Source organism: Moschus berezovskii, chromosome 24 (assembly GCF_049115385.1).
Source record: "Moschus berezovskii isolate FMDL1 chromosome 24, NW_MosBer_1.0, whole genome shotgun sequence".
NCBI classification, from domain to species: Eukaryota; Metazoa; Chordata; class Mammalia; order Artiodactyla; family Moschidae; genus Moschus; species Moschus berezovskii.
Genome location: NC_142483.1, coordinates 61,878,982 through 61,900,867, shown reverse-complemented (window position 1 = coordinate 61,900,867; position 21,886 = coordinate 61,878,982). Strand labels below are relative to the sequence as shown.

The 21,886-nt window shown below is 43.4% G+C and overlaps 1 protein-coding gene across 2 annotated transcripts in view; it reads right to left on the bottom strand.

Moving 5' to 3' along the window:
- Positions 1 to 3,714: 3,714 nt before the first annotated feature.
- LANCL2 (LanC like glutathione S-transferase 2) overlaps positions 3,715 to 21,886 on the bottom strand; it is a 103,215-nt gene continuing 85,043 nt past the window's right edge. The window contains exons 7-9 of one of the 2 annotated variants that reach the window (XM_055414811.2): positions 11,204 to 11,380; positions 8,455 to 8,527; positions 3,715 to 6,102 (exon numbers count right to left, since the gene is read on the bottom strand). In XM_055414811.2, coding sequence (XP_055270786.2) covers positions 5,990 to 6,102; positions 8,455 to 8,527; positions 11,204 to 11,380 — 363 coding nt within the window. In that variant the 3' untranslated portion in view covers positions 3,715 to 5,989. The other variant, XM_088831755.1, reaches the window with a different exon arrangement.

Below are 21,886 nucleotides of genomic sequence, written 5' to 3'. Positions count from 1 at the left end.
CTGGGAGCTGACTATGGCTCAGAACATGAACTCCTTATTGAAAAATTAAGACTTAAATTGAAGAAAGGAGGGAAAACCACTAGACCATTCAGATATGACCTAAATCAAATCCCTTATGATTATAGAGTGGAAGTGAGAAATATTTTTAAGGGACTAGATCTGAGAGCTAGAGTGCCTGATGAACTATGGATGGAGGTTCGTTACATTGTACAGGAGACAGGGATCAATAACATCCCCATGGAAAAGAAATGCAAAAAAGCAAAATGGTTGTCTGGGGAGGCCTTACAAATAGTTGTGAAAAGAAGAGAAGCAAAAAGCAAAGGAGAAAAGGAAAATAAGCATCTGAATGCAGAGTTCCAAAGAATAGCAAGGAGAGGTAAGACTTCCTCAGTGATCAATGCAAAGAAATAGAGGAAAACAATAGAATAGGAAAGACTAGAGATCTCTTCAAGAAAATTGAAGATACCAAGGGAACATTTCATGCAAAGATGGGCTTGAAAAAGGACAGAAATGGCATGGACCTAACAGAAGCAGAAGATATTAAGAAGAGGTGGCAAGAATACACAGAAGAACTGTCCAAAAAAGATCTTCACGACCAAGATAATCACGATGGTGTGATCACTTACATAGAGCCAGACATCCTGGAATGTGAAGTCAAGTGGGCCTTAGGAAGCATCACTACAAACAAAGCTAGTGGAGGTGATGGAATTCCAGTTGAGCTATTTCAGATCCTGAAAGATGATGCTGTGAAAGTGCTGCACTCAATATGCCAGCAAATTTGGAAAACTCAGCAGTGGCCACAGGAATGGAAAAGGTCAGTTTTCATTCCAATGCCAAAGAAAGGCAATGCCAAAGAATACTCAGACTACCGCACAATTGTACTCATCTCACACGCTAGTAAAGTCATGCTCAAAATTCTCCAAGCCAGGCTTCAGCAATATGTGAACCGTGAACTTCCAGATGGTCAAGCTGGTTTTAGAAAAGGCGGAGGAACTAGAGATCAAATTGCCAACATCCGCTGGATCATGGAAAAAGCATGGGAAATAGATGGGGAAACAGTGGAAACAGTGTCAGACTTAATTTTTTTGAGCTCCAAAATCAATGCAGATGGTAACTGTAGCCATGAAATTAAAAGATGCTTACTCCTTGGAAGGAAAGTTATGACCAACCTAGATAGCATATTAAAAAGTAGAGACATTACTTTGCCAACAAAGTTTTGTCTAGTCAAGGCTATGGTTTTTCCAGTTGTCATGTATGGATGTGAGTTGGACTGTGAAGAAAGCTGAGTGCCAAAGAATTGATGCTTTTGAACTGTGGTGCTGGAGAAGACTCTTGAGAGTCCCTTGGACTGCAAGGAGGTCCAACCAGTCCATTCTAAAGGAGATCAGTCCTGGGTGTTCATTGGAAAGACTGATTCTATAGCTGAAACTCCAATACTTTGGCCACCTCATGTGAAGAGTTGACTCATTGGGAAAGACTCTGATGCTGGGAGGGATTGGGGGCAGGAAGAGAAGGGAACGACAGAAGATGAAATGACTGGATGGCATCACCGACTCGATGGACATGAGGTTGAGTGAACTTCAGGAGTTGTTGATGGACAGGGAGGCCTTGCGTGCAGTGATTCATGGGGTTGCGAAGAGTCAGACACTACTGACTGACTGAACTGAACTTAACTTCCCTATGGCCTCCCTGAGGAAATGGTTTGAAAAGCAGGCCTCCTCAGTTCTTGGGACTTTGGGGATTATTTACATGATTATTTACATAATCATGGGTAGATTTATGATATGCCACTTTGGTACGTTTTATTCTCTCATGAAAGTTGCAGTAGGGTCCCTGTTAACATATGACCAGGACTGCATCTGTTGGATGATCCATGAAATTCAGAAGTCTACCTGGTACAGAAGCAAAGTACTAACAAAGAACAGGCCAGAGAAACAGAATACCCAGCCTCTCTGAACTTTGAGGTTTGGTGTAAGCCTGAAATTGTGGTTTGGCTCTTCCTTGCCCTGCGGCAACTCTTCCCCTTGAAGGACCTCAGCGCAGCAGACATCCGCACATAGTGGACACAAACAGCTTGCCAAAAGGGACTGCAGAGAGGCTTGGGATTTGGGAGCTGGACAGATCTGGATTTTCATTTTTACTCAGGAGAGTGAGCCCATTTCTCCACACAAAAGCACACACCCACTCCTTCATCTACCCCATCAAAGAGCACTGTCATGTCCCAGGTGCTTCCTCCATTTGTTATTTCATTCTAATTCTCCCACTAACCAAATAAGGTTGTCCTGATTACACAGAAAAGCTCAGTAGGCAATTCCTTGTCCAAATTCATACAAGTAGCAGAGCCCACATTCCACAAATCCAGATTCCATAGTCTCTGCTCTTGACTTCCATTCTGCAGAGTAATGGATGACAAGGACCAGCCTAACCTCATGCCAGAGGCATCACACTTCAAGACTGACCTGGTCAGCTTACCTGTGGTCCCCTCCTGCTGGGACCAGGAAGTGCACTCAGGTCACAAAACCTGGCCACACACCGAGGAGCTGTCCAATGTCCTGCCAAAGGAGGGCGAGAACTGAGCCTGAGCTCCAGTCTGCTTACTTCCCGCAGGTGCTCAACGGAGATGGTGAGCTGCAAGAGGAGGGTTAGCACTTCACTGTCAGCACTGAGCATGAGGCCTAGCATGCCGCACGTGTGAACTAAACATTCGCTGGGAGGAACTGAGCCTCTCACCTCCAAGTTGGAGAAGGAAGGGGGTGGCAGTGGCACTTGGGATGCAGACTGGACATCTTTATAGCCCCAGTGGTCCAGTGACCTATCTCCACGGAGCAGGGGCCTTGAAGGAGCCTGCAATCTTCCTCTGATCAGGAAAAGCAATAATGTAGCACAGCCTGCCATGGCCACTGGCCAGTCCGACAGAAGGGTGACAGGCATCGCACTGACAGTCATTCTGGAAATGACACCTGGCTCTCCTCCAGACGTGATGTGGAAAAATTCAGACTTGGAAGGGCCCCTTTTAAGCTTCAGCAAAGAGACTGGGAAGGAGTAAAGACAGTCTATAAAAATGTTTAGGGAACCTGGACTTCACACCTGAGTACTGTTTTTGTGAATTTAGCAAATGAAATAACAGTTGTAAGACTGCCTCACAAAGTTAAGAATAGTCTGGGACTGCACTGAATGCTTCAAGGGGCCCAGAAAGCAGGGGAGAGATGACAGGGCTTCTCTCAGGCTTCACTTTCTCACCTTCTGTATTGGGCACATAGGAGAGAAAGTGCTGAGTACAAGTCACAGGTTTGGCTACGGGCAAGAACCATCCCTCACTCCAGCTGTGACCATGCGCAGGCCATGAGCTTCTTCACTGGAAAATAGTAATGAGTACAGTGCCCACCCCCAGGCATGCAGTGATCCCCCCAGTCATGCCATAACCCCCCTAGCCATGCCGTGATCCTGACATGCTGTTGGCTTTTCGGGGCAACTATGAATGAAAAGGCCTGTTCACATGCAAGCTCAAGACAGGCTTCTCTTAGTACTACCCAGTTCTGGAGGGCCTTGGAGTAAAAAAAGAAAGCTATTATTCTAGTGAGCTATCTAGGACATCACAACACAAGCAGTCACCACATGTTCTATGAGGAAGGCAACCTTCACAATGGTGACCAAGGCTCCCAACCATTGCTCTTGAAGGCAGAGAGAGGTGAGAACAGAGGAAGACCCCACAAGTGTCACAACAAAACAGTTTTTACTAAGTACCCCACACACTTTTTGTGGACATCAACTTTTTCTCTTTCAAATTTTAAAATGGAATTGTGCATACACATTATTTTAAAAGCTTAGACACATTTTGGAGAAAACGAACAAATCTAAGAAATCACTGAAATGCTCTGAAATCCAAATTCACACACTATCAGAACCACTACGTCAATTGTGGGTGTCCTCTTTCTTCGGGGAACTGGGAACTGGAGCCTGTGTCACCACCAGGAGTCACAGGCTGTGCTGTGTTAACACATGTAGCAGGTAAGCAGGCTTCTAAACAAGCCCTGTAAATAACATATCCTTCATTCACCTCACAAATGCTCTATCTTCCCTCAGTGTGTTAGGCAGAAGCAAGCTGAACACACAAGGCAAGGTGCCCCGGTAATAAGGGTCACCCTCACTGCTTCTGCTCAGGCAGGAGATGTGGCCAGGACCAGGGTTTCCACGAACGGCTCCCTCTTGCCGAGTGGGGTGATTCCCGTGCTGCTGCTCTGGCCTCCCCTGGGAAATAAGCCAGCCTGGATATAACTTCGTGCCGAGGCCTGGAGGGCTGCCACTGAGGTCTGGCTGAGGTGGGAATGGTGCATGTGGGCTGAACCAAGTGAGATTTTCTGACAACAGCCCAACCCACTCCAATCCCATGTGTGGGTCCTGGGGAACTGGGCTGTCTGAGAAGCTTATGAGGAGATCCAGGAAGCTGGTTAGAATATACAATCATGAGGATTTATACCTATGGAAGTCATCAAACTAACTTAAAAAAACAGTCATGACACAGAAATGAGTGTCAGATAACAAAGAGACGCACGAAGCATCATTTAGAAAGCAAAGGGCACATGTTAGGGCGTTAGCCCCACGAACAAGGCTTGGCATCCCAAGAACTGCACATGTGCAAAGGAATCTCTCTTCTACGTGGACATTCTTCTTCCTCTTTTATGAAAGGAGTGGAAACCAGGGCTGACAACATTTGACAAGCCCTGTAGACAAGAACCAGATCATCAGAGATCTACCTTGTCTTCTATGATCAGGCCTTAGACCATAAGTGAGAAGTCTGTAGAAAGTCTCAGATCATTCATACCATGACAACAAAACTCTTCTAAAGACGATCTACATGGTAAAATTATTGAGGGTATGCTAATCCAAGTTAATGCCCAGTTTTAAAACAAAAAACATCAGACAGACAGTGTAATTTTCTTGGTTAGAACTGTTTCCCATATTCATAAATACAGACTAGTACTTTATGCTTAATACATTTCATCAAATGTGAGATTTCTATCACCTGAATAATAGACAAAAATAAGGACTATATTCATCCCAAATTTGTACTTTGATAATTTACCAAATTTTGAAAAAAGTGGAGGGACATGGGAATAACCTATCTGGAACTGCATCCACTGAACTTACAGCACTAAGTTATAATGCTGATAGAATTGAGGTGCAGTCTGTTTTAATAACACACACTGAACCGAGATTTGCCAGCCTTCAGCCGCTGCTACTTGATTTACAATGTGGCTATGAAAAGGCTCCCCCAAATGTCCCCAGTGTCATGGGTCCAATCCTTAGGGCACAGGCTGCCTTGGATTGAGGGGGTCTAGAACTTCACACAACAAGCCTGAGAATGGGAGTCCCAACAGGGGACAATGCTGGAATGCGCCCCCTTTGGCTTCTTATAAACACTAAAAGAGGGCACATTTGACTATCTGGTGGTAAGGCTCTCCACCCCCTACTTCAGCAACCTTGTTCTGTTGTTTTCATTTTTGGAGTGGTCTTTCTCTCACGCTCAGCTGAAAGGCACACGCAGAAAATGCTGGAAAGTTTTACCACTGGGACATCACTGTGGAGAATTTCGTTTACATAAGAGACACCACCTTCCTATTTCCTTGTTTGTCAATACAGAAAACACCTCACTCTAAATAGTATGTACAGAGAAGTGGCTGCCGTGTGCCCTCATGCACAGCCAGCTCGGGCTCATGGACAGAGAAGGGCTTCTGTTTAGAACAACCTACACCTACAGACAGCAAACACCAAGAGACATGCACACACGACAGAGGACTGGACATGAAGAATCCATAGTTTACAGCAGTGAGGGGCACTGTTACAGAATGCTGATGGGACGGTCTGTCAGCACACTCTGACACGGGGGTCCAGGAAGAGGTCTGCGTCTATTTCTCCCGCCTGCAGGACTCCCAGTTGGTTCTGTGTCAGGCATTAAGCAACCTGGTGGCTTCTGGTCCAGTCAGGTCTCTTAGTCTTTTTGAACCTTTGTATCCCTCTGTGAAGAGCTGAGTTCAAACGCTGGAAACCGTGATGCCTCTGGGGCCAGGATGTCGGAGAGGAAGTGAACAGTGCCAGCCATACCTGCAACGAAAAACGTGATCCATCATGAAAAAAACGGTGTGCGGTGGAGTCCCAAACCAAGTGATCTTTAATCACCGCCTTTACTGGGGCTGTAAGGATGTGGGGAAAGGTAATGAGGACTTTAAAAATAACTTCACATACACAAATGGAAAATCCTTACATTAGCACACAGCAGGTTTTCTTCACTATCTTATTTTTAAATCCTGCATCTTGACACTTTATCATGATTTCATAGAACTGCTAACAAAAAAGTTAAGGGCACTGCTATTGTGATATTCAACATGTAAACTTTCTCTCAGGGTCTTTATGTTTTTATTTTAAATGTAAAGCTGCATTTTATATTTTCCTTAGGTTTTAAAAATACTATTTAGAACAAACTTTACTTGCTTAGTTAAAATCCCCACCGCCAATCAGTGCAGTAACTCAGCAGCCCACCCGAAGGAGCCCTTGGTTGGAGGTCCCAAGCGCTGGGGGCCCTGCCAGCCTCGTGGCCTCCACACAGCCACTCACCATCTGACTAGAACCAAGTTATTGGTGTCTCTTGCCACGCATTTATCAGGTACAGGATCCAGAAGAATCTGAGAGCTTCCCAGCCTCTAGGCAGGGAACATTCAAAGATTTTCACCCACTGGGGCTTTGAATTTGCCATTTATAAACTTGAATTTATGAACCTGAATGAACTTCATTTACAGTTAAGGTTATATCTATTATTCTGTTATTTCTATACACACACACAGGTTATTCTATCTGATACAACTCATTTTTATGAAATGATGAAAATTTTTATCCTGAGAAACATTTTTTCATTATAAAATCTGTGAATACTAAAAAAGATCTTTTATTGCAAAAGATAATGACAAATGCTCTAATTTTTGCTCACTTGTCTATTATATGATTAAAATATTATCAGTAGCAGAAATAAAACATGGCATATCACTACGGATAATTCAAATCATCAAAAAGATAATGAAGGGATACTACAAAAATTTTATGCACATAAATTTGACCCCACAGGTGAAATGGAGCAATATCTTAAAAATGCAAACTAATAAAACTCACTGAATATGAAATAGATAACTTACAGCCTAGTAAACTATTACACAAATTAAGTTCATAAATTTAATAAGACTCTTGAAAAAGAAATCTGGTAAGTTAGGAAGGTTTTGCGGAAGAATGTTACCAAACATTTAAACCAGAATTCTTCTACTAATTAATATACAATCTATTACAGAAAACAGAGAAAATATCAATTTAGTAGGCCAGTATTGCCCAGATAGCAAAACTGGACAGTGACAGCATAAAAATGGACAGCTACAGGCAAATATTCCTTATGACTATAGATGCAAAAACCATCAACAAAATATTAGCAAATACAATTCTGCAATATATAAAAAGCACTGTACACATGGCCAAGTAAGGTTTATTCCAGAGATGCAAGATTGGCTTAATATTTGAAAATGAACCAATGTGATTCACAGTGCCAGGAGGTTGAAGAGAAAAATCACATGATCTTATCAGCTTGGTACTTGACAAAACTCAACACCCATCTATTATTTCATTTTTTTATAAGTATTCATTTATTCCTTCTGGAATTTACTTTGGAATTACTATAAAATGTAGCCCTAATGGACAGGGAGGCCTGGCATGCTGTGATTCATGGGATCGCAAAGAGTCAGACACGACTGAGCGACTGAACTTAACTGAACTGAAAGTAATTAAAAAGTTACCGTCAATTTATCCCAACCCCATTTAACCTTTGCTCTTAGTTCCTGCAACTTATGTTAGAATATCTCAGTCTCTGTAGGTCTTCTGTTTGGTTTTCCTGAATTATATTCTATGCATTCTACCTGCAGCAGACTCTCAATGTGTTTGCTGGTTTCTTTCACTGCTCTTATTTTTCAGAACTTTCTTATTATTTTTCCAAGTACTAATAGTTTTACTAATACTTTTAAATTACTAATATTAATTATTTATGCTTCTTTATATGACTTAAATAATTAAATGTATCTAAATAACTAACCAAGTTTGCTGTGAATAGATCAATACTATATGCATGGTATTACAGGTAAAATGCAGAGGAAAAACTTATTATTTCTTCCACTGCTAAGCAGCAAATAGTCTATGCATATATACTTCACAAAAGATCTAAAAATACATGGAAGAAGTTCACAGGAGCACAAATAGCCAAGGTAAAGAGACTCAGTATAGTTTTCAGCAAGGAATAACTGTGCTACTGGTATTTGCCAGCTTTGCACTGATCACTAAGTAAGATCAACTGTGATGGTGCACAGAGCCAGGAGGACCAAACGTACGCACCCAGAGACTTGAACCTGAAGTTTCCCTCACTCTTACCTTCAAAGAGAGAATAGGGTCTGTCAGGAATTCGGCAGCCATGTGCTCCATAATCTAGACACCACTCTGCAAACTAGGAAGAAAGACATTTATTTTTAAGAGTGGGGTTTCACTTGGTGGAAATGGAACTAATAAGACACTGTAGTGAGTTCACAAAGAATCCAAGGCCCAGATGCCCAGCCAACAGAGCGGCCAGCAGTGTGGGCCTGGAGGGACTTAGCACCACCTCTTCTAAGGAGGTGAGACCTGGCAAGTCCTGTCACCTGTCTAGGCCTTTTTCCTCACCGTCAGGGAGGGTTTACCCAGGAAGGTTGCTGGGAAGACTGAAGTAGAAAGCACACAATTCACAACCTTCTGTCTCTTCCAGGCATGCCTTCTGCCCTGGCAGGCAATCTGTGCAGATGGAAACCGCCGCACGCTGAGCCCTGTTGCCAAATATGCAGCTTGTCTCCCTCTCCCCTCCTTTCCCCACTGAGTCCCTAGGCCTCCCACTGCCCACCCTATTCCTCTTGAAAACACATCCCTCAGCTTTCTCAGCAACTCCGCTGAGCTCTCTGACGCTTCCTTCTGAAACTTCAGCGGATTTTTGTGACACTGTAATAAAACTGCTTTCTACCCTCCAAATCCTCACACACTTCTGGCTCTTTTGATGCACTATCTGTTTTCTTAGTCAGATATCAGGAAGATATTCGTACATTTCTGTCTTCATATTAAAAAAAAATCAACCAAATTCTGTGGGCTCAACATCCTAAGTGTTTCTAAATCTCTCTTTAGTATCATAGCCAGTATCCTTGGTTTGTAACTCTCCATTTCTGCTTTAAAAAATATTAAGTGAGTTAGTTGTTTGGCTGCATTGGGTCTCAGCTGCAGGACTAAGGTACACAAACTCTACAGCGAGGTGCTCGGGCTCCAGAGCACACTGGCTCAATAGTGGCAGCACGCCAGCTTAGTTGCTCTGAGTGTGGGATCTGGGATCTTAGTTTCCTGACCAGGGATCAAACCCACATACCCTGAATTGGACCACCAGCGAAGCCCCAACATTTCCTGCATTAGTTATTAAACAACAATTTGGAGAAACCCAGATTGTTTACCTCTACCTCATCCATCCACTGCAGCCATGGCGATCCTTCTGAGAGAGAAGACTGAACGAGAATCACAAACCCTCGTGAAGCCCCTCCTGACAGATGAGGACTCATGTGGCTGGTGGGGAGATCCACAGGTGCTGGGACCACAGGGCTTGGGCTCCTGCATCACTGGATCTAGGCTGGGGTCCAGGCCCTCTTAAGTGTGAGAGCTTTTAAGCATTCACAAGCTCCCAGTGAGTCTAAAGTGTAACGAATGTTCAGATCTACCGACCAGGGGAAGGACTAACGTTCTTTGGCCTCTGCCCTTCTGACTACATCCCTCACCCCGCACCCTCTAACACTGGGCACCTGGGGGGTCGGGCTGCCCTGTGCTGTGCTTGCCTCCACGGTTCTGCAGGAGCTCTTCTCCTAAGGGACAGACACCCCGTCTCCATGCCACGCTTTCCTGGCCTACCTGAAAAGCTCTACATCTTTAGAAAACTAGCTGTGCCTCCCTCCTTGTGAAGTCTTCTCCAGTCCCCACAACTTCTTGCCCATCTGCCACTGTGACTGCTGTCACCCTAAGCTGCCCCTCACGTCTCTGCTCTGGCCAACGGAATGTCATGGCCCCAGGATGCTCACCCCTCCAGCTCCCTCTGCGGGCAGCTCTGCTCCCATCCCCTACCCCTACAAAGTTTCCAGCTCTCTGTTAGGTCTCAGTTTACATGACACTCCTGGGCCAGCACCTGCCCTCAGTACCCCCACAACACCCTGTGTGCACGGCCTTTGTGAGTGTGGGCACCACCGCTCTATTCCACCTGGTTTAAGAAAAGCCTTCAGAATAATAATAAATATAAAAAATAAGCCACCCTGAATGCCTCCATCTACCCGTGGTCTTGTACATTTTAGTGTATTTTCTTCCAATCTTTTTTTCCAGTGTCTTCATAGCTCTATTTTGTGAAATGTCTACAGCAAACGTTTACAGAGTCTCCATTCATTTTTAAACACCCGATACATGTTTATTAGTCTCCACTTGGGGCCAGGCACTGTCCCAACTCATGGTCGAGGGCATGGCACAGCAGGAGCAAGCTGAGCACCCCGCAGTGAACAGCAGCTCCATCACCAGGGTCGAGGCCTCAGAGGTCGTCTCCACCAGGCGGATTTCAGGGGAGCCCCAGGCCCGCTGTGCCCCACGGAGAGCACAGTGGGGAGGTGGCAGTGTGGAGCACAGAGCAAGGCAAGAGGAGGCAGGCGAGGGCTGAGGCACACGGGCCCTCCAGCCTGGGCGTGTGGGTTCTGTGCATGGGGCAGTGTGAAACCACTGGAGGACTTTAAGCAGGAGTACCTACTGATGGTCTGCCCATTATCACAGTTAATTTTTCCTGGAACAAATTTAGGAGGCAGATAGCATTTTTTGAGTTGAGGCTTAAAGAAGGGACGTCCTAAAGTCATGAGGCTAATAAATGCACAGGAAGGCACTCTTCACAGGTTGTGGGACTGCAGAGGGCATTTTCACTCCCCAGTCCCACTGCACACAGAGGACCCCTGAGGCAGAGGGCCAACAGGGACACAGCTGTGTGGAAGAAACTGCAGAGCTGGGCGAAGCATGTGTGAAACCGGAGGGCTGTTTTAGGCTTCGTGTGCTCTGGAAGGCTCAAAAGCTGTCTGGATACACATGCTCTTACCTTGCAAGCTCGGTAGAGGTACTTTTTATCCTGTGTTATGTGGTAAAGGGAAAGGAAGGAGTAGCCGTTCCCAGCAGTCCCATGGCAGATCCCATAGCCCTTCCGCAACAGACCTCGCTGCCAAATCACGTCGCTGCACTCCACTGCATCCTTCAGGTACTTCTCCTCTTTAAAAACCTGAGAAATGGAAAACAAAGCAGTGCTAAACTAGTGTCTTCAGTAACAAACAGCACAACATCTCCCCTTTCTGCTGAGAAAACGTCCTGCCCTTAGGAAACCTGAAGTGACCGAGGTGAACAGAGCCCAGCGGCAGCAGCATCGCACCAGGCAGCCCACAGTCCGGCCTCCCCCGACCGCCCCCAAATGGCTTGGGAGAGTCCTAGCCACTCCGCTCCCCTGCCCTCCTTCCAGTGCGCAGTGTTTCAAAAGCAGTTCAAAGGTTAAAATTTATAAGGAAACTGACAAGATCTCTTTGGTATGATGGTCTGTCATACAAAAACTGTTTTGTACTTCCTGGGACCTACAGGCTGCAGCTCTGAAACTCCTACTCGTGTAGAAGGCAGTGGAGGATTCCAGACAGCCCTGACATCCACATCAAGAACATTCCATACCCTAGGTCAGCCATATACCCAATGCACCCGACAAGCTGTCATATAAACTGTCACAAAGAAATCTGCACAGAGCATCTTCAGCCCCTCAGCGGAGGAAGCACCATTTCCACGCGGTGGTTTCCAGGGACAGAGACAAGCACGCTCGGGAGAGATGACCCTGGCAGGGCAGGAGGAAGCTTTCACTACTCCAACTCCCTTCACTCTGCTCTTTCTCCTCACACTGCATTTGCTTTCCTTCCCAGTCCTCTCCTCAGAATCTGCTGTTTTATTAATAGCAATCTCTGCTGCTGAGTTCATTCCATTCTAGTGCAAACAAGTTTTAGACCATGGGTTAGAGGCAAAAGGTCACTGGAGAAGAGTTCCCTTGGGCGGCCAAAAGGATCCTCCGTGTGACCTCTTGGACATCCAACTGAGGAGGCTCTGAGGAGCAGGAGAAACAGCACTTGAAAGGGGATCAGCATCTGGGGGTCTGGCTGCTCGCCATTCAAAAGACAATAAGTAGGCCAGGTTGATAGAAAGAAAGTTTGCGTTATTTCAGATGCTGGCAACTGGGGAAGGGGGAGGTGGCGGACATTTGTCCAAAGGCCGACTTCCCCCCAACACCACCAACAAGCAGGAGGTGAGAGCTTTTACAGACAGAGTTGGGTAGAGGGAGCTTACATGCAGAAACAGCACTGTCATCTCTTACAGTCATCTTCAACTGGTTATCAGTGGTCTGACCGGCATCATCTTGGTTGTTATAGGTACAGTTAATCTTCAGTTCTGGGGTGTACTTGTTCCCATTTCTTTGAAGTCAATTCTCAGAATTGTGGCAGCTCAAGTCCTGGATAGAGTCTGGTCGTCAGATAGTTAATTTCTGAAAGGTTGCTAAACCACAAAAGACACAGGGATTCTTGGCCTCCAGAGGAGAAGAATTCGATCTGGTGCAGAAACGAGGCTTGATCACTCAGAGCTTTTGTGTAATAAAGTGAAAGTGAAGTTGGCCAGTCGGGTCCGACTCTTTGCGACCACAAGGACTGTACCCTACCAGGCTCCTCCATCCATGGGATTTTCCAGGTAAGAGTACTGGAGTGGGTTGCCATTTCCTTCTCCAGGGGATCTTCCCAACCCAGGGATAGAATCCAGGTCTTCCGTATTGTAAGCAGACGCTTTACTGTCTGAGCCATCAGGGAAGACCTGGTGTAATAAAGTTTTATTAAAGTATAAAAGAGGTAAAGAAAGCTTCTGACAGACATCAGAAGGGGGCAGAAGGAGTGCCCCCTCGCTAGCGTTAGCAAGGGAGTTATATACTTTTTAATTAGTTATTCAGTTCACTTCAGTCGCTCAGTCGTGTCCAACACCTTGCGACCTCATGAGTCACAGCACACCACGCCTCCCTGTCCATCACCAACTCCCGGAGTTCACTCAAACTCACCTCCATTGAGTCGGTGATGCCATCCAGCCATCTCATTCTCTGTCATCCCCTTCTCCTCCTGCCCCCAATCCCTCCCAGCATCAGAGTCTTTCCCAGTGAGTCAATTCTTCGCATGAGGTGGCCAAAGTATTGGAGCTTCAGCTTCAGCATCAGTCCTTCCAATGAACACCCAGGACTGATCTCCTTTAGAATGGACTGCTTGGATGTCCTTGCAGTCCAAGAGACTCTCAAGAGTCTTCTCCAACACCACAGTTCAAAAGCATCAATTCTTCAATGATCAGCTTTCTTCACAGTCTAACTCTCATATCCACACATGACCACGGGAAAAACCATTGCCTTGACTAGACGGACCTTGGTCGGCAAAGTAATGTCTCTGCTTTTTAATATGTTATCTAGGTTGGTCATAACTCTCCTTCCAAGGAGTAAGCGTCTGTTAATTTCATGGCTGCAATCAGCATCCGCGGTGATTTTGGAGCCCAAAAAAAATAAAGTCTGACACTGTTTCCCCGTCTATTTCCTATGAAGTGATGGGACCAGATGCCATGATCTTTGTTTTCTGAATGTTGAGCTTCAAGCAAACCTTTTCACTCTCCTCTTTCACTTTCATCAAGAGGCTTTTGAGTTCCTCTTCACTTTCTTCCATAAGGGTGGTGTCATCTGCATATCTGAGGTTATTGATATTTCTCCCAGCAATCTTGATTCCAGTCCAGCGCTCCTCATGATGTACTCTGCATACAAGTTAAATAAGCAGGGTGACAATATACCACCTTGACGCACTCCTTTTCCTATCTGGAACCAGTCCGTTGTTCCATGTCCAGTTCAAACTGTTGCTTCCTGACTTGCATACAGGTGTCTCAAGAGGCAGGTCAGGTGGTCTAGTATTCCCATCTCTTTCAGAATATTCCACAGTTTGTTGTGATCCACACAGTCAAAGGCTTTGGCATAGTCAATGAAGCAGAAATAGATGTTTTTCTGGAACTCTCTTGCTTTTTCCATGGTCCAGCAGATGTTGTCAATTTGATCTCTGGTTCCTTTGTCTTTTCTAAAATCAGCTTGAACATCTGGAAGTTCATGGTTCACAATTGCTGATGCCTGGCTTGGAGAATTTTGAGCATGACTTTACTAGCGTGTGAGATGAGTGCAATTGTGCAGTAGTTTGAGCATTCTTTGGCATTGCCTTTCTTTGGGATTGGAATGAAGACTGACCTTTCCCTGTCCTGTGGCCACTGCTGAGTTTTCCAAATTTGCTGGCATATTGAGTGCAGCACTTTCACAGCATCATCTTTCAGGATTTGAAATAGCTCAACTGGAATTCCATCACCTCCACTAGCTTTGTTCGTAGTGATGCTTTCTAAGGCCCACTAGACTTCACATTCCAAGATGTCTGGCTCTAGGTCAGTGATCACACCTTCGTGATTATCTTGGTCGTGAAGATCTTTTTTGTACAGTTCTTCTGTGTATTCTTGCCACCTCTTCTTAATATCTTCTGCTTCCCTTAGGTTCATATCATTTCTGTCCTTTATGGATATTACAAAGAATCAAAAGAATGTCTGGAGGTTGTAAAGATCTTACTAGATCCACTGCCATAATTTACATTTTAAGATAACAGGATTAGCCAGAAGAAGGAGAAACTGTCCTCAAGCAGAATACACAGTTGTTAGTATGGAGTTTAAACTGAGTTGTTTGTTGTGTAATCATCAGTTTGAGGCTTAAAGATAAAAATCTGTTATGTGACTAAGACTAAGGAATGTAGAGGAAAAAAAAGTTTGTCCTTTCCTCCTCCTTGAGAATTCCAGACCCCATCTCCTCCTTGAGAACTCCAGACCCGTCTCTCCTTTGGGACCCCCAGACTTATCAAACTGCCTCGGAATTGACTCCCTCACTTCTCCACCTGGTGTTTTAGGATCTATAAGACAGCTCACAGGATATGGCTCAGAATATTATGTATAGCCCATGAGAAGGAAGTAAAGGTCCTTGACTATGTTTAATGACTGCTGCTGCTGCTGCAAGTTGCTTCAGTCGTGTCTGACTCTGTGCGACCCCATAGACGGCAGCTCACCAGGCTCCCCAGTCCCTAGGATTCTCCAGGCAAGAATACTGGAGAGGGTTGCCAGTTCCTTCTCTAATGCATGAAAGTGAAAAGTGAAAATGAAGTCGCTCAGTCGAGTCCGACCCTTAGTGACCCCATGGACTGCAGCCTACCAGGCTCCTCCATCCATGGCATTTTCCAGGCAAGAGTACTGGAGTGGCTTGCCATTGCCTTCTCCCTGAAAAAGACACATGTAACCAAATGTTCACTGCAGCACTATTTACGATCGCTAAGACATGGAAGCAATCTAGATATCCATCGACAGATGAATGGATAAAGAAGCTGAGGTACATGTGGAATGGAATACTACTCAGCCATAAAAGGAACGCATATGAGTCAGTTCTAATGAGGTGCATGAACCTAGAGACTATTATACAGAGCAAAGTAAGTCAGAAAAAAGAAATACAAATACTGAATATTAACGCATATGTATGGACTCTAGAGAGATGGTACTGATGAACCTATCTGCTGGGCAGCAATGGTGACACAGACATAGAGAACAGACTTGCAGACACAGGCAGTGAGGTGGAAGGAAACAGTGAACTGTATGGAGAGAATAGCATGGAAGCATATACACTAACATATGTAAACAGATAGCCAATGGAAATCTGCTGTATGACTCAGGGAACTCAAACCCAGGCTCCTCAACAGCCTAGAGGGGTGGGACGGGGTGGGAGGTGGGAGGGAGGGGACATATGTACACTATGGCTGATCGACAACACAATATTGTAAAGGACTTATCCTGCAATCAAAAATAAATGCAGTTAAAAGAAGAACAGAAAAAAACCAGAAAGAGGAAGATAAAAGGATAGATTTGATCACATTAGAAAAATAATTATTATTTTGTTCAGAATATGCTTCTTATAATTTAGGAAAACAGTTTTACAAAAATATTTATTTGCTAGCTTTCTCCATCTGATCACTTTTCTATGAGTCAAAATATCAACTAAAGTTGTTATGATAGGAAAAAAAAAAGATATTCAGAAACTGATAAAACACCAATAGGTGAAATTAAAAACTTACTGGTAACACTTAATACAGAAGAAATTATTAGTGAATATGAAGCTAAAAAAATAGAAATTATACAATCTGAATTACAGAAAAAAATAATTAAAAACAAAAGCCTTAGGGACCTGCTGGAAATTAAAGGCCTAACATTTACCAAATGTGGTGAAAGACATACAAGTCAAAAACCCAAAGGCTCTCAAGCAGGATAAATACAGATACACATAGGTACCTGATAAAATACTGAAAACCAAGAAGTAAGAGGAAATGTCAAGGGCTTCCAGAGAAAACACATACTTGTAAGAAAAATATACTACTAAAAAAAAAAAAAAAGAATGACTAACATCTTAGAAACAGTTTAGGCCAGAAGACTGTGGAGCAGTATCTTTAAAGAACTGAAAGGGAAAAAAGAACTGTCAGCATAGATACTCAGCAAAAATATCTTCCAAGAATGAAGGTGGAGTTTACAAGAGCCTGGAAGCAACCTAAATATTCATTGACAGACGAACAGATAAAGATGTGGTACATATACACAATGCAATATTGCTCTGAGATAGTACAAGACTGAAGTAATGCCATTTGCAGCAATATGGGTGGACCTAGAGATTAACATACTAAGTGAAGTAAGTCAAATAACGTATGATATCCCTTATATGTGGAATCTAAAAAAATTTTATATATATATATGTGTGTATACATATATAAAATCTGAATTGCTTTGCTATATACTATTGCTTTGTGAAACTAACAATGACACTGTAAATCAACTATGTTGATGTTCAGTAGCCAAGTCATGTCTGACTCTGCAACCCCATGAACAGCAGCATGCCAGTCTTCCCTATCCTTTGCCATCTCCCAGAGTTTTCTCAAACTCACGTCCACTAAGTCAGTGATGCCATCCAACTATCTTATACTCTGTTGCCCCCTTCTCTGCTTGACCTCATTCTTTCTCAGCATCAGGGACTTTTCCAGCGAACTGGCTCTTCGCATCAGGTGGCCAAAGTATTGGAGCTTCAGCTTCAGCATCAGTCCTTCCAATGAATATTCCGAGTTGATTTCCTTTAGGAATGACTGGTTGGATCTCTTTGAAGTTCAAGAGACTCTCTCAAGAGTCTTCTCCAACACCACAGTTCGAAATCATCAATTGTTCAGCACTCAGCCTTCTTTATGGTCCAGCTCTCATATCCACACATGACTACTGGAAAAAACACAGCTTTTGACTACACATAATTTGTCAGTAAGGTGACTCAGACAGTAAAACATCTGCCTACAATGCGGGAGACCCGGGTCAATCCCTGGGTTGGGAAGATCTTCTGGAGAAGGAAATAGCAACCCACTCCAGTACTCTTGCCTGGAAAATCCCATGGACAGAGGAGCATGGTAGGCTCCTACAGTCCATGGGGTCGCAAAGAGTCGGACACGACTGAGGGACTTCACTCGCTCACTCAATTTGTCAGTAAAGTGATGTTTCTGCTTTTTAATTTGTTGTGTAGGTTGCATAGCTTTTCTTCCATGAAGCAAGTGTCTTTCATGGCTGCAGTGATTGTGGAGCCCAAGAAAATAAAGTCTGTCATTGTTTCCATTGTTTCCCCATTTATTTGCCATGAAGTGATGGGACCAGAGGCCATGATCTTGTTTCTTTTTTTTTTTAATGCTGAGTTTTAAACCAGCTTTTTCACTCTCCTCTTTCACTTTCATCAAGAAGCTCTTTAGTTCCTCTTCGCTTCCTGCCATTAGAGTGGTATCATCTGCATATCTGAGTTTATTGATATTTCTCCCCGCAATCTTGATTCCAGCTTGAACTTCATCCAGCCCAGCATTACACATGATGTATTCTGCATATAAATTACATAAGCAGGGTGACAAAGGAGCCTTGATGTACTCATTTCCCAATCTGGAACCAGTCTGTTGTTCCATGTTGAGTTTTGACCTGCATACAGGTTTCTCAGGAGGCAGGTAAGGTAGTCATATTCCCATCTCTTTAAGAATTTTCCACAGTTTGTTGTGATCCGCATAGTCAAAGGCTTTACTGTAGTCAACAAAGCAGATCTTTTTTTGGAATACCCTTGCTTTTTCTATGATCCAGCTGATGTTAGCAATTAGTTCTGGTTCCTCTGCCTTCTCTAAATTCAGCTTGTACATCTGAAAGTTCTCAATTCATGTACTCCTGAAGCCTAGCTTGGAAGAGTTTTGAGGATTACCTTATAGCATGTGAAATGAGTGCAGCTGTACAGTAATTTCAATATTCTTTGGCCTTGCCTTCCATTGGGATTGGAATAAAAACTGACCTTTTCTAGTCCTGTGGCCACTGCTGCATCTCCCAAATTTGCTGGCTAATTGAGTGCAGTACTTTCACAACATCATCTTTTAGGATTTGAAATAGCTCAGCTGGAATTCCATCACTTCTACTAGCTTTGTTCATAGTAATGTTCCTAAGACTCACTTGACTTCGCATTCCAGGATTCTGGCTATAGGAGAGTGATCACAGGATCGTGGTTATCTGGGTCATTGAGATCTTTTTTGTATAGTTCTTCTGTGTATTTCTGCCAACTCTTCTTAATCTCTTCTGCTTCTGTTAGGTCCTTACTGTTTCTTTATTCCTTTATTGTGCCCACCTTTGCATGAAATGTTCCCTTGGAATCTCTAATTTCTTGAAGAGATATCTAGTCTTTCCCATTCTATTGTTTTCCTCTATTTCTTTGCAATGATCATTGAGGAAGGCTTTCTTATCTCTCCTTGCTATTCTCTAGAACTCTGCATTCAGTTGGGTGTATCTTTCCCTTTCTCCTTTGCCTTTTGCTTTTCTTCTTTTCTCAGCTATTTGCAAGGCCTCCTCAGACAACCACTTTGCCTTGCTGTTACATTTCTTTTCTTGGGGATGGTTTTGGTCACTACCTCTTGTACAATGCAATGAACCTCCATCCATAGTTCTTCAGGCACTCTGCCTACCAGATCTAATCCCTTGAATCTATTCATCACCTACACTGCGTAATCATAAGGGATTTGATTTAGGTCATACCTGAATGGCCTCATGGTTTTCCTTACTTTCTTGTATTTTGCAGTAAGGAGCTGATGGTCTGATCCATAGTTAGCTCCAGGTCTTGTTTTTGCAGACTGTGTAAAGCTTCTCCATCTTTGGCTGCAAATCAATTTGATTTTGGTACTGATGATGTCCACATGTAGAGTTGTCTCTTGTATTGTTGGAAGAGGGTGTTTGCTATGACCAGTGTGTTCTCTTGGCAACACTCTGAGCCTTTGCCCTGCTTCATTTTGCACTCCAAGGCCACACCTGCCTGTTACTCCAGGCTATCTCTTGACTTCCAACTTTTGCATTCCAGTCCCCTACGATGAAAAGGACACTGATTTTTTGGTGTTAGTTCTAGAAGGCCTTGAAGGTCTTCAGAGAATCATTCCAAGTCCAGCTTCTTCAGCATGAGTGGTTGGGGCACAGACTTGGATTACTGTGATGTTGAATGGTTTGACTTGGAAATGAACAGAGTTCATTCTGTTGTTTTTGAGATTACACCCAAGGACTGCATTTCAGACTCTTTTGTTGAATATGATGGCTACTCCATTTCTTCTAAGGGATTCTCGCCCACAGTAGTAGATATAGTGGTCACCTGGATTCAATTTGGCCAGTCCCGTCCATTTTAGTTCACTGATTCCTAAAATGTCAATGTTCACTCTTGCCATCTCTAGTCTGATCACATCCAATTTATCTTGATTCACGGACCTAACATTCCAGGTTCCTATGCAATATTGCTCCTTACACATCTTACTTTACTTTCACCACCAGACACATCCGCAACCGGGTGTCATTTCTGCTTTGGCTCACGCTCTTCAAACTTTGTGTAGCTATTTCTCTGCTCTTGCCCTGTAGTATATTGGACACCTACTGACCTAGGAGGCTTATCTTTCAGTGTCATATCTTTTTGCCTTTTCATACTGTTCAACTACGCTCCAATTAAAAAAAAAGTAAACGAGAGTGAAGAGAAGGTGCCAGTGGTTCCAGAGCCCTCTGAGATCACACAATATCCATGTCTAATCCTCTGCAGAGTGAATCTAACTCTTTGGAGCCACTGGACTAGAATATACTCTCTCCCTCCCTCAGACCTGTTCATTGAGACCTTGATCCTCTCTCTCCTCTGTAGAACCCCACTGTGGATTTCAAGGTATGAAATAAAATTCAGACTTTTTTTAATATCTTGTGAACTTTTCCATTGAGCTGTAACATTCTGATATTACTCCCTTTTCCAAGGGAAAATTGGGTTGACTTTTTTCTTTTATGGTTTAATACATGACTATATGGAACAGCTTGTGGGGTGCAAATCATTATGTCTTATTGCCATGGTGTTTATCATTCCCTCATAAACACTGAATAACAATGTCTGTTCCAAGGAAAGGAAGGCTTTTCCCTTTCTTCTTAAAGCTTTCATCTTTTTGTCATATATTTCCTTTATCTTCTTCAAGTTTCAACTATTAAAATTGAAGCCTTTAAGGAAAATACGAAAAAAGGAAAAAATATGAGCTCATATTCAGTGAAGCTGGATTGGTGACAGGGTTTAGACTTGCCAAGAAACAAACATAACACAAAGTTAATAAAATCACTTAACTGTTTTTTTTTAATTCTCACAAGCAGAAGTGAAGTTTCAGGTGATTCATTTACCTCTTCCAGAAATAATACTTTATTAACTTACAGTACTTCACTAGTTAATTAAAAAAATAATTCCTAAGAGGCATTTTCATTGTAAGTCCTGGAGAGATGGAATCCCATAACAATAAAAAAAAAGAAAACCAACTTCAGTTGTTTTTTTTTTTAACGTCTTCCACTTAGCAGCCAATTTGATGGGGCGGAGGAATTAAGTTTTCCTAAGTATAGAGCAGTATTCATCTCCATCACTGCTTTTGCCTATTGTTGTGCGTGCTCAGTCGTTAATTCACGTCTGAGTCTTTGCAACCCCATGGATTTCCTCTGTCCATGGGATTCTTCAGGCAAGAATACTGGAGTGGGTTGCTATTTCCTACTCCAGGGATCTTCCTGACCCAGGGATAGAACCCATATCTCCTGCATCTCCTGAATTTGCAGGCAGATTCTTTACCACTGAGTCTTATTGTTAGGCATTCTTAAAGTGGTAGGAAATTTCTGGATCAGTTATTAAAAAATTCCTGTTCTCTGCAGTTTTTGGAATAATAAAGAATTGAATTAAATATTCGTGATGAGGAGAGCATTCTTCACAAATCACCATGAGATGTAGAAGGAAGACTGAAGAACCACCCAGAGGGGTGGCTTCAGATTTCTCCCATGAATATGACCATTGTTGGAACAACCAGGAAATAACCAAGATGTTCACCTATATTAGGAAAAGGTCCCTGGCATGTAATGCAGATGAACCAGCACTTGCAAAATGTCAAGCTCACCTTGAAATCTATAAAGCAATTTGGTACAAAATACCCACACTCTAGTGCCACAGGAATATGAAACAGTCGGAATTCTACTGTTAGAATTTTACTGGTTCATTTGGATGTCGTCATCATCACAGAGAACTGCAAAAAATTCCCCTAAA